Here is a 15935-nt window from a genome sequence, read left to right as displayed (position 1 = left end):
CCTCACCTCTCCTATTTCCACTCCCCCCCCCCGCCCCCCCCCCCGAAAAAGGCAGAGTGGTTGACACGCACAAACAAATGTTTCTGGAAATTAACTTTCTTGACCAGAAGAAAGTTCAAAAAATAAATTCTGTTCTAGATTAGTTTCCCTGCACTTCACTGTAATCAGAATTTTTTGTGGTTTCTCTCTCCCTGGAGAGAAAATACTTGAGTGATAACATTTCTGACACACAGAAGCTCAAAAACTGAAAGACTGACAACTTTTGGCCCACAATCTAGGTCATTTCTGAGCTGCATGTCATTTCTGACCCACTGACCTTTAGCCAGTGAGTTCTCTGTGCATCTGCCTGTCACAGGTACAATAAGGATAATAATGGGATTTCATGGAGTAAATGCAGTACGTGCTTCACACAGTGCTGAGGGCAGAGTAAATGTTGAGTCACTAGGAGCTCGGACCATCACAACACCAAGACCACCACCATCTTTGAAAAGCAGCCTGGACAGCATAAGAAGCTACCCCCCAGGCCTTTCATGCAAGTACCAAGTGCTGTCATCTTTATTCCAGAGTCTTCCCATCTCCCTGGCTCACCCTGCAGGAGCCACAGGTTCGTAAGACAAAGCAAAGAAAGAAGGAAGATGGAGCACAGGAGAAGACGGGAAAGACATTTACAATGACAAAGCAATGGTACCCGATTCTGTTCTTCCATAGCCATGTAGAAAAGATGAAATTTGTAAGAATATTCTTTCCAACAGGAGGGGCCAGGAAAGTTAGAAAGAATCTCTAGAGAGGGAAGGCCTGGAGTTGACCAGTCCAGAGAACAATCTGAAATCCTTCTCTCACGAGTGTACATCGTATCCTCCTCCCCACGTATGTTCATTCAGGATCATCCCTGTTAGGTTCTGAGTGGAAGAAAAGGACCCTTTGTTCATGGGTAGAAACCTGGCGCCTGTACCTACCTCTCTCTGCGGCTGGCCGGGCCCCGGGTCCGGGCCCCGGAGGTTCAGGACGTGCACCTCCTGGGGCAGCCCCGTCGTGCCTCTGCTGGCACAGCCCGAGAGGACGGTGAAGCTCTCCATCAAGGCCTGGACAGGATGGGAGGCGTTGACTGGCGACAGTTCACAGTGGGCACTGGGCTCTGGACCTGCTGGCGGGATCACAAACATCCGTCAGAAACCACAATCGATTGTGCCACAATCAAATTGATCTGGATAGACAAGCCACTGCCAGCCCACCCAAGGAGTCTTTCCAGGTAAGTTGTTTCCAGAACTAAATGACAAAAAAAAATAAATAATAATAAAATAAAAAAAAACTAGCCTAGTCTTCTAAAATTCCAATTCTCTTATATTCCTTTTGAATGATTTGATGTGTATTTGATTACTACAATTCCCTTCTAGATGCAAAAGTCATGAATATATTTCTTTGGATGGAGGAAACCTCCCATTTGACATCTGTGTTTAATTCTCCCTTCTCCTCTTACAAGAAAACCAGAAATAAATGAAATAAATTGCCTGAAGTTCCAATAATATTATGCGTACATAATATTAAACACCTAAAATTATACCCCAAAAAGTTTCACTGGAAACACAAGAGGATAAGGTTCTCCCTACCTTTCAAGTGCTTCTGCTACTTAGACGAAGCAAAATAAATGTAAGAACAATACAAAATAAGATGCAAAGAATGGAGGCAAATAGCACCAGAGTGTAGAATAAAGTCTGGGTCAAAGATCTGAAAACCCTCTCAGGAGAAGTAGGATGTGAGCAGAGCCTGGTCACCACTGGCTGTGGTTTCCTCATTCTCCTCCTTAAATCCTAAATACATGCATCCCTCTTATCATCAGCTCCTATAGCCCTCATTGTCTCTGTCCCAAGACAATATAAGATCTTCCTAAAAGAAGCCTTCATGGTCAAGCTCTCCAAGTCGCCTTCTATTCAAGCACTGTCCATCTAACCCAGGGGTGCTCACTCCCTGGTTATTCCAAATGCAAATGCAGGCCCCTCCCATCTCCCCAGTATCCTGCCCTGGAGACCCCCTGGCCTGTGAATAAAGCCTGAGCTCCTCAACCTGGCACACAGGCCTTTCTTGATCCAGCCCCTTCTGACCTCTCCAGCATCACCCCTCCTCCTGCAGCAACACCAGCTAGCTTAATGGCCTCCAAACATACCAGGATGTTTCTCAACTCCGTGCCATAATTCAAACTTGTGCCCTTTACCCAAATCTCTCTTCCACTGTGACTCCAACCCCACCACCAACATCCCAAACTGAGGGAGGTCCTCTTTCTCTGTTCTCTTATAATCGCTCTGCCCAGCACCGCTGTTTCATTTTCCATACTGTAACCACGAGTGTATACATCTGTCTTTGCAAGTCCAGTGTGACCTCCCCGATGGCCGTGGGTGAGTTACTCATCTTTGTACCCTCAGCACTCATCACAGTGCCTGGCTCCAAAAATATCTGTTAAATGAATCAATGAGCTTAAGATAAAATGGTCCCTTCTCTGAGCAGTGATTAGAGAGCACCATTCCAGGCCCTTGGATTGGACTCTAAGGCACTGATATGGAGAACAGATTGCTACAGCGATGTGAGTACAACCCCACTCCGCTCAGCCTCATTTCACACTGGCTGGATTGATAGAGACGTCCAGGAAGAAGAAGGAACCTTCAATACATATACCTCACACACCTGTGAGCTTGGTGTTACCCCTTTTCATCGTTCAGGAGGCTGGGACAGGGCCCACTAAACCTCAGTCTTCCAAAAATAAAAAGCCTGGGTGTACACCAATTAGGTCTTCCCAACCTCTACACAGGATTATAACTCTGGTCCAAAATGCAAATGTAGTTCAGAGCCAGGCAGTCCCATACCCCCACTGCTGTACCCTAAGCAGGCGTCCTGCCCAGTGTGCTAAGTCTACTTCAGAACTCATGGACATGCCGTAGGCTGGTAATAGTTATCGCTTCTGAAATGAAGTATGTACCTTCTCAACTAATCACTCCCACCCTCTGTGTTCCTGTACTGTGGCCAGCTGCTTTCTAAGAGGCAGTGAAGAAAGAGGTCACATCAGCAAAGGCAGAGAGTACTGAGAGTACAATTCCCTGAGGTTCCCTCACAGGGCAAATGGCAGGAGCAGGTGTGCCCCATGCTGCTCCCCTCCTGCCTTCACCAGCCACACCGGGATGTCTGGTGCACTTCACATCCCAGGGCTCCAGAGAGAGAGCGTCTCCTGCTCAGCTCAGGACACACAGCGGATAGGACTGCTCAAATTGGAAAGCCCTCCCGAACTGATTTCATAGCCTCCTATCATGAATTTGCCATTATCACAGATTAAGTGTAAATTAAAAACACATTTCAGTTCCATTTTGGTAAGTACAAAGCTCCAACTGGGCTACAGTTGGACCCAAAACACATCTGCAAAAAGGCTTGCAACCTCCTCCTGATCATGCTACCATCACCCAGCAGGTAATTCCTTAAATCTCCACACTGACCATCTCCACATCAAGGTGGAAGCAAACACTCACTGGAAACACAAGAGGATAAGGTTCTCCAGAGAGAGAGAGGGAGCTGGAGAGGGGGTGTCCCCAGTGCTGAGGATGAGGACGCCTCACCTAGAGTCTATGCTCTCTGTCCCGCCAAGTCCAGGACAGGGCAGACCCCACCTGGTGGGCTGCAGTGCCAGCCATGGCTTATACAAGTCAACCCACGGTCAAGGGAAGGGCACACTCTGGTCAAGTGATGATTTGTTTGATGTCTGCATACACCCAATGGCTGCAAAAGAACAGCATCTGCTCATTCTGCTCATCACTCCATTGTTTATATCAGCATGATGCCTGGCACACAGCATCACTGAAATATCAATGAGGGGAGGTGGTAAGAGAGGAAAGGGGAAAGAACCACAAGGTGATCCATGCTCAATGGGTTTCCTACCAATAGGAGACTCTATCCTAGAGTTCTTTTATTCTATCTAATAGCTGAAGCTTCAATCTATATATATAAAAGCCTAAGCGACTGTTATGATCAGTCAACCAAAAAGCCAGTCAACTGGTTGCTATGATGCGCACTGACCACCAGGGAGCAGACAGTCAACGAAGGAGCTTCCCCTGGTGGTCAGTGCATCCTCACAGCCAACCTCCCATAGCCAGCCAACCTCCCACAGTTCCTTCCCCGGCGGGCCCCGATGGGTCCTTATCAGGACTGGGCGAGATGGCTCCCATCAGCCCCGATTGCTGGCCAGGCTGAGGGACCCCACCTGTGCACAAATTTGTGCACCGGGCCTCTAGTCTTGTAATAAAAAGAAAAATTCAATCATGAAATAAAGGAGGTAGCATTTTGGGCTGCTAAGAATCAAGTCCCAGCCCTAGCCGGTTTAGCTCCGTGGATAGAGCATTGGCTGCAGACTGAAGGGTCCCCAGTTTGATTCTGGCCAAGGGTACATGCCTGGGTGGAGAGCTCAATCCCCAGTGGGGGGGGGGGGGTGTACAGGAGGCAGCTGATCAATGATTCTCTCTCGTCATTGATGTTTCTAGCTCTCCGTCTCCTTCCTCTCAGAAATCAATAAAAATATTATAAATAAAAAAAAATCAAGTTCCAGCTGAGGCTTCCTGACGCTCACATGTCACTGAAGACAAACCCAAACCCAAACCTGCTTTTGTCCTGTTAACCCAGACACTGTCCTGGCAAGGCCCTTTCCTCCCAATGGCACAACAATCCTGTCTCCCCCATCAGCACATCAGGCCCCAGCCTCATCCAGCTGCCTCCTGAGTCAGCCTCGAGCCTTCCTGTCCCTCCTCCTGTGGCCCAGCCGACCTCCAGGAACTGGTCTCCCATCCTTTCCCATTTGCCGCATAGCGGTTCCTTCCGCAGTCTACCCACACAATGCCAGGCCCGGCTCCGGTTAGAAAAACGGCCGCCTGGCAGCCAGGTGACCCACCCCCAGCCTCTCCCACGGATGCCAGAGGTAGCAAGGCCGCCTGGATCCTTGCTTGACCACCATGGGGCCCGAGTGCAGTGCTTCAGCCACAAACATGCTCCGAAACCCCGTCTGACTCATCTGCTCACTTTCGTGGCGGCCTGTGAGCCCCGGAGCTGCGAGCTCAGGCTCTCACTGACACCCTCGGGAGGCTGGGAGTTTCTCTTGTGGCCACCGCTGGAAACCCACAGCCCTTCCTTCCCTGGGCAATCTCTACCCCACAGTCAGTAAGCAAGCGAGCGAGCAGCAGGTCCTGCTGATGATGCTAATCAGCACGGCAGGAGCTCCTCCCCACAGTCAGCACGAACTGGGGCACAGAGATGCAGGAGAGATGCTGGCTGAAAGCAACATCCTCAGCATGCTGCAGCTGCCCTCGCGCCGTGCTTTCTAAGCAGAGAGCGTTTCACAGACCCGGGAAAGGGTCTGAGGCCTCCCAGAAACTCCGCAGCGTGGGTAGAACAGATTTCCTTCCCATTGTAAGAAGAGGGTTGCCAGCCACCGAGCTGGGCGAACCTGTCTGTAAAGTGCTGCCTGGCAGTAACGCACCTCCAGAGACCGTCCTCACTGTTGCTCCCCATCTAGACAGCCCCGTTTTTGGGGGCATCCAGGACTTGCCCTGCCCGGATTCTTCGGGAGTCATTTCCAAAGCTGCCTAACTTTCTCTTGGTCTCAAAGTCTAAGCTGACTTTATCCTTCCCCACTGCTCCTCAGCCACCCCATCTCACGGTCTTGGGTACTGTTTTGTTTGACCTGTTCTCCTCCATCCTCACCTGAAGTCAGACTCCATGTTTCCAGCTCAGGACACGCTCCTCGGCCACCAGAGCAGATACATGGCCTCTGTTCATCCACAGGTTGCTGCCTCTATTAACTAAAAGCATTCACTGACCAAAGACAGTGCAGATGCAAGTAAGCCCTGTGAGAAATGCAGCAGGGGACCCAAAGCAAGCAGCCCCTTTCACAAAGCAGGGCCCTCCCTTCAGCAGCTGGGCCCCAGCAAGGCTGTGAAGCAAATGGTGGAACCCACTAGGGTTCCATCCCCCTAATGAGCCAGGGTTCGAGTCTTAGTGAGTGAAAGGATCATGCTCCTTGTCTGGGCCACACGCTAATGCTCATGACACCACATAAAGACAGAGTTAAAACACCCATTTTGGAGTCGTAAAAAGTGAGTCTCAGAGAGGCTAAGTAACTTGCCAAAAATCACACACCACCAATACCTGGCAGGATGGGACTCGAACCCGGGTTTCTCAAACTCGGGGTCTAAGCTCTTCTCATGACAAGGCACTGCCTGCTTTTACCATGCCTTTTCCAGTCCTTCCCCTGAGGACTTGGTCAGCATACTTCTGGACCAAGCATACGTAGTAACTCACGTCTGATAAAACATAAGAAGCTGCTTGGTTCACCCTTGCAGCCTTTCGGTTGACTTAACAGACTTCATAAACTTAAGGAGAACACACAAGCAAGTTTCTTGTTTCACCAAATGTCTTCCTCCTTTTCACAAATGCTTGCTTATCTGCACGTGGGAAACGTTTCTAAGATCTGGCTACAACATCAATGTCTAAATTCCCAGTTCCACTTAAAGAAAAAAATGCAAATAGACTCACCCTTTCATTACGTCCTTTTGCTACAACACAGCATTCCAGTCTTGCTTACAGAACCCCCACGTCCACGCTGGCGGCAGGCCAGCCCGGAGACTTGACATAATGCAGACAAAGCATTTGGGAACAGATGCATTTGCTGCGCACACTTTAAATTTAATCTGTCCCCGCAGAAATTAATATCACACCTCATGCAACAGAGTCAGATGTTGGGCGGGGAGGGGCAGTTATTGTTTGGGAGAGGATATAGTGAGTAATTTTCACATTTAATAAATGTGATCCTGAAGCATTCTAAAATACCCGCGCATACCACGCTGACACAAACATCTGGTACCTATTCCGCGTCATTTCCAGCATGCTGATCACCCGGGGTACTAATGAGGAGCGTGTGTTCAGCTGTAATAAAAAATGGTCAAGATGCAGAGGGAGTCCAGGGGTAACATTATAGCCTGGGACCAAGACATTGCAGAGGGGAGATTTTATTCCAACAACACCATTGGCTAATAAGGGTTTCTGTTATTGTCCCACAGGGAATTCTGCAATGCTGTCAGCTGCAAAGAGGGACAAACTCCCACAGACTGTGGAGCTGGGCACTGCAGGATCCTTCTGCCCCTGAGCCGAAAATCCCTTCTACCCCCACGGGGCGCAAGAGTCCCTAAGCAAGGGCGTCTGAGATGATTTCCCAGCCAATAGCACAGCCTGGCTCTGACTGAGCTTTATGGGAGGGAACGTGACAAGCACCAGGGTGTGATGCAAAAGCAAAGCTCCAAGAAAAAAACACCTGGAAGGCCCTGGGCTCAGGAGGGCCTGCAGTGTACACAACATGTGCTCGTGTTTATCCCATCTCCAATTGCAACTCGTTGGAGGACAGCCCCTTGGGAACGGAGCTGGCGGAATGTGCCGCCATTAAAATCCAAAGCGGGCCCTTCTACCACAGCCCCCACCTGGGCTTTCCAGCAATCAAACTCGGCTTAAGGCTGACGTGTATCTCTGGCAGGAAAAAGACAAAGCCCTAAAACCTCTAATATGGATTTCGGAGGAGGGGGGGGGGGGGAGTAAGCCAGATTTTTCTATAGCACAAACCCTCAGGAGTAGATTATCATAGTTTCTCTCCAGCACCAAGTGACTATCTAAATCCAAACCTTCCTCTTGACAAACTGACCCTCTTCCAAGAAGTCAACTGCCAGCTTGTTGGGCCAAAAGCCAGTGCATATTTGTACATTGTTGTGTTGAAACCATGGCGCAACCATGCTGGAGAATTTCCTGTTCAAGGGTGTTTTTAAATGTTCAAAGGAAAACAATGGGCAGAGCTTCTTTAAGAATCTGAATCCTCCCAGTGTGGGGAAGTGCCACGCTCCCAAGGGTGCTCACTCTGCCATCTAAGCAAGACACCTCTGCACAGCCAGCCACGAGGCTCCAGGAGGGTTAGGCAGCTCTGTGAGAAAGTGTGTGTGTGTGTGGGGGGGGGGGGGGGGGGGATGATTTTGAAAGGGAGGGCGTGTTCATAACTTGAAGAGAAAAGGAGGCAGAAAGGGCATGTTCCAGAAGTCACCACTGGGTAGGGTGCAGGAAAAGTGCCCGCATTAAAGACACAGTGGTCTAGGAGAAACATGGGACCAGGGGATAAAAGAGCTGCATTTTAGACCCAGATCTGCCACTTATTAGTTGTCTGACCTGTCTTTTAAGCTTTTCAAACTCTCCCTCTCTCTTACTCTATGACAGGCTTGACCTGTAGATCAAATGAGGTACTCCACATACACATTCTTTACAAATTTCAAGTATTCGATACTATTAGAGACGTTCCCTGGGGTGGGGGGAGGGAGGGGAGAGAAATGAATGAATGAAAACACTTTCTCCAACTGAAAAAAAAATTTTTTTCTTTATGAGCTTTTAGGATGATTAATAAACTATCTAAGATAGGATGTTCTTATACGACTCCCTAGCCATTACTCCCCAAAAATTATTTCTAAGAGTTGCACTGGGAAGATTTAAAATAAAACTATGTACAGTATTAGGGGGAAAATCCCTGTTATCTGAGCACATTCTGAAAGTGCAACTCCCAAAGGTGAGAACATCCATGTTTCTCTTCCTCCCCTCCCCTAAATCAGGAAAAGGGTCATCTGGCTCCATCGTGGCTAACTCAATTGTTGCTTACTTTCACTCTATAATCAAGTACACCTATTCCTGTGCTTTTAAAAAATATATTTTTAATTGATTTCAGAGAGGAAGGAAAAAGGGAAGATAGAAACATCATTGATGAGAGAGAAGCCCTGATTGGCTGCCTCCTGCATAATCCCTACTGAGGATAGAGCCCATAACCTGGATATAAACCTCCTGGTTCATAGGTTGACGCTCAACCACTGAACCACACTGCTGGGCTAAGACCTAAAGGAAGCTGAGAATGAAGGTCAATTGTTATTGATTTCAGAGAGGAAAGGAGAGGGAGAAGGAGAAAGATAGAAACATCGATGAGAAAGAATCTTGTTTGGCTGCCTCCTGCATGCCCCCTACTAGGGGTCGAGCCCACAACCCAGGAATGTGCCCTGACCTGGAATAGGCCTCTTGATTCATAGGTTGATGCTCAAGGACTGAGCCATGCCAGGCTTTGAGAGACCGTTATAAACTAGTTGATGAAAAGGCCTTCTCTTCTCATCCTTCCTAGCTTTCAGACAAGTTCTGCCATGGCTTCTGATCCTAAATATGCAAAACTAATTACCAAGACAGGTCTGACTAGGATCCTCAGTGTTTTGTTGTTGTTGTTGTTGTTGTTGTTTGTTTATTTATTTATTTATTTATTTTATTAAGGTATTATATGTGTACATATCTTTCCATTGCCCTCCCCCAACTCCCATACATGCCCTCCCCAGCCCCCCGAGTTTTTTGTCTATTGGTTTTGCTTATATGCATGCATACAAGTCCTTCGGTTGATCTCTTATCTCCCCCATATCTCCCTACCTTCCCCGCTGTAATTTGACAGTCTGTTTGTTGCTTTACTGTCTCTAAATCTATCTTTTTGTTCATCAGTTTATAATGTTAGTATCCATAAATGTGTGAGGTCATGTGGTGTTTCTCTTTCATTGACTGGCTTATTTCACTCAGCATGATGTTCTCCAATTCCATCCAGGTTAGGATCCTCAGTTTTAATGGGCTCTATTAGAAAATTTCATGATCCAACCAAAATATCATGCTATACATGTCTTTATTATTTATATACTCAACTACTTCTAGAGAGGAAATCAAGAGGCTTTTAATTTAAAAAAATAAACAAAAACAGGCCCATATAACCATTTCAGCTGCCAATCAATTAAAAAAGTGGCTATAGGCCGAAACCGGTTTGGCTCAATGGATAGAGCGTCGGCTTGGGGACCGAAAGGTCCCAAGTTCGATTCCAGTCAAGGGCATGTATCTTGGGTGCGGGCATATCCCCAGTAGGGGATGTGCAAGAGGCAGCTGATCAATGACTCTCTCTCATCGATGTTTCTAGCTCTCTATCTCTCTCCCTTCCTCTCTGTACAAAATCAATAATATATATATATATATATATATATATATATATATATATATATAATTTTTTTTTAAAGTGGCTATGGCAGAGAAGAGAAGAGAAGAGAAGAGAAGAGAAGAGAAGAGAAGAGAAGAGAAGAGAAGAGAAATCTAATTGAAGCACTTAACTGAAGAAAACTACTTAAGTTGAGCATCCAACCTAGCTCTGAGCTTCCTGACAGCCAAGGTAAAAGAAAAAGTGATGCTTTACAAGATTTCATAAAAAGGAAACAAATCAGCTGTTTGGATAAGAAACATATCTTTTCTAAGTCTGAATTTAAGAGGCCTATAATGTGAGGATCACTGATTTCTAAAAAGTCATTTTACAAAACCATAAACATAACTTTTTTATATGGCCTCGTGCACAATAGAGGGAATGTACCCTACAGCGGATTTCATTCAGGGCTCCAGGCAATTCTCCCTATGCACACAAACATTTCTAGAATTGGAAGATTTTTTAAAACTTTTTAAACCAATAATTTGCATTAATGTGGCTATAAACGCAAAAAACAAAATGGCATTAGTTTGCTAAATACTTTGGGGGATTTTTTTATCTTGATTTTTAAAAACATGCCATGCAAGAAGTAAAAAATTTTGGATTTTGCTATGTGAATCAACAAGTGATTTTTGAAAGAAAATCTAAACAGAGGTATCAGTTTGGGGTTAGATTCAATCAGATTGTATTTGATCTAGAGATACAGATAAAATAAATCAGTGTACTGTTGCCTCATAAATTCTTCCCCAAGACTTAAAACTGGGATAAAGGAGATACCTGTTCAGCAAAACAACTACTGAGCATGCTCAGGAAAAACTTCACACACAGTCAAGTACTGTCAAGCACACATCTGTACCTGACAAAGCAACCTTTCAAAACAGATGGGTCATATGATGTTTCAAAGCTCAACTTTTTTTTTTAGTTTGTCACATTCAATCAAAGCAATTTTTGTTTTTCTGAAATCTGCGTGTTAGTCTGGAGAAAACTTTTCTTCGGTGATTTTCCACTCTGGATCAACTCGTCCCTCTCTTTTCCTCTCCAAGTGAACCTCGGAAACCACGGTGCCAGAGGGAATTCACCTTTCCTCACACAGAGACAAACTATAATATTTTCAAACAGTCAATTTGAAAATAAGATCCTTTGCATGCCAATTTCTAAAACAAAAAGGACTTTGTTTCATGATTTGCACAGAAAAATGGACCCAAGTCACACCAATCTATAATTTAAAGTAATAATAAAGTCCTTCTCTCGTTTTATATCATACTCCCTCTTCTCATCACACTTCACCTGGCCCAGCTTACCACTAATACAATGAATGCCTCATTTATTCAGCATTGACTAATAATGAGATATCTCACATATGCAGATCTTCCAAATAACTAAGGTTTTACCCCTTTCAAAAAAGGAAGCCATTTCTAAGGTAATTCTACCTAAAACATACTACACATGTAATTACTTCTTGGCGACCTTAAATAATTTTTTTACATATATTTTTGTTGATTTCAGAGAAGAAGAGAGAGAGAGAGAAGGAGGGGGGGGAAAGAAGGAGGAAGGGAGGGAAAAAAGAGAGAGAGAGAAAGATCACTGATGAGAGAGAATGATTGATTGGCTGCCTCCTGCACGCCCTACACTAAGGATGGAGCCCACAACCCAAGTATGTACCCTGACCGGGAATCTAACCATGACCTCCTGGTTCATAGCTCGACACTCAAAACGCTGAACCATGCCAGCTGGGTGCACCTTAAATATTTTGAGCATCCAGAATATCACTTATTAAAATTTTTGGAGGACCTGTGCCATCATTATAAATACTAATTACAGATTATCAAACTTGGCACTTCAGTATTTATCTCTACACCAAATGGTCCCATATGTCTATGTTTTATAGTCTGTCCACACTTCCAAAGCCTCTGTTTTTCTCAGCTCTGGCTACAGGCCAGTGTACACTGCCTCAAGCCCATCAGGTGCCACCTGTTACCCTCAATTCTAAATTAACAAGCTCTGGGTGAGGGCCCTCCCACCGGCAGTAACCTGTGGGGCCTTCTGACAGCTCTCCTCCTTATAACCCACCAAACACTTTGGCTACCTTGTGTGCTCCAGATGCACGGGCCTGCCAAAAAAACGGACACTGTATAATAATATTAGTGACAAAATTAGCAGCAGAGTAGCACTGTCCACACTAATCTAATGTGAACGGCAAGCCATCAAAGAAAGGGGAGCTTACACTCTACTGCCAACTGTTGGGGATTTTAAAATTGTGCTAAAAGCCCTTCTCTCCCATTGCTCACACAAGCATGTCAAACTCACGGCTGGCAAGCCACATGCCTCAAATTTGACATGTTTGCTAGGACTTTGAGCACTTTAGAAAGTTTACTTTTTTTAAAAATACCTTTTATTGATTTTTTTTTTTTAAGAGAGGAAAGAGAGGGATAGAGCATCAGAAACATCAACGAGAGAGAAACGCCAATCAGCTGCCTCCTGCACACCCCCCAGTGGGAATGTGCCTGCAACCAAGATACATGGTCTTGACCAGAATCGAACCTGGGACCCCTCAGTCTGCAGGCCAATGCTCTATCCACTGAGCTAAACCGGTTAGGGTGAAAGTTTACCTTTTGAAGAAGAGAAGAAAACAAATATATGAATAAGTTACACATATACTAGAGACCAGGTGTACAAAAATTCACACTGGGGGGAGGGGGCCTCAGCCCAGCCTGCCCCTTCTCACAGTCTGGGAGTCCTCAGGGGATGTCCTACTGGTGGCTTAGACCCTCAGGAATGGGTTTAAGCCACAGTCTGGCCTCCCTCTGTGGGAAGCGACCGTGCTGATCAGGGGAAGACACCGCCCGCATCATCCTACCACTGAAGCCGCCACTGCCGGCTGCCACAGCCGCCAAGGTGTTTTCCTCAACATGGAGTCCGGGCCCTTCACCACGAAGAAAAGGACAACTTTCTTTAGGCATTTTCAAGATGTCTCTTTCATAGGATATGACATTTCTTTCTCTCTTTTCTTTTTATCCTCACCTGAGGATGTGTTTCCATTGATTTTTACAGAGCGTGGAAGAGGGAAAGACAGAGAAGCATCAGTGTGAGAGGGACACTTGGATTGGTTGCTTCCAGCATGAGCCCTGACCTGGGCCCAGGCCAAGGAGGAGCCTGCAACCGAGGTACATGTCCCTGACCAGAATCGAACCCGGACCCTATGGTCGGCAGGCTGAGGCCCTATCCACTGAGCCAAACCGGCTAGGGCAGGATATGACATTTCTTAGCCCCTCCAGCAGCGGACCTTCGTTTTTTCCTCCAGGAGTGAGGTGGCAAAACTCTAGGTCACCTCCTCGGATTCTTATTACCCAAGTTACCAAGAGCACTGTGAGTGGTGTACTGGGAGCTTAGCCAGTGAGCAGTCAGAAAAGGTGTTCCCTCTGCAGCTCACGCGCAGAGGCGGGATGCTGGTGCTCTGAGGCTGGCAAGCCCTCTTCTCCCTGGGCCTGCACCATCTGTGGCTGTCTCAGCGCTCACAGTCCCCTCCCGCCCACCTGCATGCGCAGCCTCCTCCTGAGCAGTCATGACATTACAGCATCCCAGACAATTTGCATATTATACCCCCCCCCTCTCTCTACTATATATATAAAGTTCTCTTGGTGTCTCCTGTCTTATTTATTTTTAAGGATGAAGAGATTTAACCTGCGCATCCCAGATTCATTATAATTTTGGCATCATTTGCACTTTCTTCCACTGTAGTTCCTCATTCCTTCATGTCTTCACTCTCCCATCAGTGAGAGCAGCCATCATCGTGGAAATCGGTGGTCCCTGTTCCCGGTCAGTACAAATGACCCCCTGTGTCCAGTACAGTGCAGGGCAGGCTGCAGGCTGCAGGCTGGACAGAGGAAACGCAGACCAGGCCACTCACAAAGCCCCTGTGCAGTACAGTGGTACCATCTGCAGCGCTCTGAAGCCAAGTCGGGACAGGGAACCCCCCGGCCTTCTCTGTCAGAGGAACCAGTCAGCCCAAACTCTGCAAATCACGGTTATGTAAGCAAAGGCATATACCAGTACATAGACTATTGCAGTTTTGCAGACTCAGGGAGATTCACTTTTTAAAACCTCTTTTAGGAAATGAAAGCGTTTCTTTGCCCCAAAGATAGCTCATAATTTATCCTAGATTTCAACCTTTTTACTGTAAAAAGTATAGGAAATTACATGGAAACAATGAATGGAAGTGTACTTTTTTTTTTTTTTAATCAAACAAGAACAGGAAACTTTCAGTAGTTTGGGGGGGGGGGGGGAACAAAAACAAAACGAAAAATAAAAAAAATAAAAATAAAAAACTACGCATTTGAGCCAAAGAGAAAAATTAAACTACCCTCTCTTTTAATGCCTAACTGTTCAGCCTCTCCTATCTCAAACATAACAAAAATATTAGAACTGACATCCATGAAACAAATCTCAATACTAAGAAAAAAAGAACATTTGCAGGCTTCAAAAATATATTTCCCCAACATTACTTAATGAACCTCTTCAAACAAGCCTACACCTACGTCTTCTACTATTGTATGTAGGCCAAACGAGTCATAATACAACTTTGGAATATTAAAGACAATAAGTGAGGAAATTCCAGAAAATATAAGATCTATTTCGGGGAGGCAAAACAGGACTCTGTTTGCTTTTAATGCATAGGGATGAATAAACCAGCAAAATAACACCAGCCATCACAATAGTAAACATATCTGGCTACAGCTCTATAACATAAAGCCTTCCAAATTTACCACCTCCTTCATGCTAAAGGAATAACTTCTTTAACCTCCAGTACCCTCCTCACTCTAAAACCTTCTACTATACTGTGACCAATTTAAAAATAGATATTTCTTATTCCACGTCATCTAACACATCAACTGACACCCAACACAGGAAGGAATGGCTCACATTTAGTTCTCATTCACTTTATTCTTAGTCCAGCCTTGTCTGGGCAATGGCTCCAATTCCTAATAACATGTCACTTCCCTGAGCCTCAGTCTTCTTATCTTTAAAATGGACATGATACTTGTTCTACCTAATTCCCAAGGTTGTCAGAAACACAAATGAGATCATACATGAGAAAGGTGATTTTTGTATGTGGTTTTTTGTTGATGTTGTTAATCCTCACCCGAGGATAATTTTCCATTGATTTTTAGAGAGAATGGAAGGGAGAGGGAGAGACAGGGAGACACATCGACTGGTTGTCTCCCTCGTGTGTCCTGACCGGGCCAGGGATTGAGCCTGCAGCCAAGGTACATGCCCTTGACCAGAACTGAACCCTTCAGTCCACTGAGACAAGTCAGTTAGGGCAGAAAGGCAGGTTTTATATTAAATGGGGAAGCTCTATGAAACTATGAAGGTATTACCAATAGATATATGAAAATCAATTAAAAAAAAAAAAAAAAACCTCCTTTCTCTTCACAATCCTGCCCTCCCCCCGCCAAAAAAGAAGCTCCCAGCCCACGATGCAGGCCTTAGAAACTTGGAGGAAACAAGGGTGAATGTGGCTTTAGGAGACCTGGGTCCTGGTCTCAGCTCTGCCACTAACAAGCTGCTTGACCTGAGCCACCTACTGAGCTTCCTCCCCTGTACACTGGGGCCAATACTGCCTGCCTTGCCAGAATCAATGGAAGTATTGGATAGCACAATATTCTATAAGCTTAAAAGGAAGATCTATCTAAGAAATGAATGAATTGATTTGCCTAACAAAAAGTTTGGACTTCTTGGTATAAAAGTGATTGACAAGGAAAGAAGCTGGCTGTGAGCAGATCCTCCCTGAACACCAGAAGGAAGAAGGCTCAGCAGAGACAGAGGAGAGAAGCACTCGCCGTGG

General features: G+C 45.8%; 1 protein-coding gene across 3 annotated transcripts in view; it reads right to left on the bottom strand.

Moving 5' to 3' along the window:
• The window catches only part of TGFBR3 (transforming growth factor beta receptor 3), a 199080-nt gene that overhangs the window by 117951 nt on the left and 65194 nt on the right, over positions 1 to 15935 (bottom strand). For 2 of the 3 annotated variants that reach the window (XM_045584353.1, XM_045584354.1), the window contains exon 3: positions 957 to 1144. In XM_045584353.1, the coding sequence (XP_045440309.1) occupies positions 957 to 1144 (188 nt within the window). The remainder of the gene's footprint in view (positions 1 to 956; positions 1145 to 15935) is intronic. The other variant, XM_036443900.2, reaches the window with a different exon arrangement.

This window comes from Pipistrellus kuhlii, unplaced genomic scaffold (genome assembly GCF_014108245.1).
Source record: "Pipistrellus kuhlii isolate mPipKuh1 unplaced genomic scaffold, mPipKuh1.p scaffold_m20_p_2, whole genome shotgun sequence".
NCBI lineage: Eukaryota > Metazoa > Chordata > Mammalia > Chiroptera > Vespertilionidae > Pipistrellus > Pipistrellus kuhlii.
The sequence above is the reverse complement of the archived record's forward strand: the minus strand, read 5'-3'. Positions and strand labels throughout refer to the sequence as shown.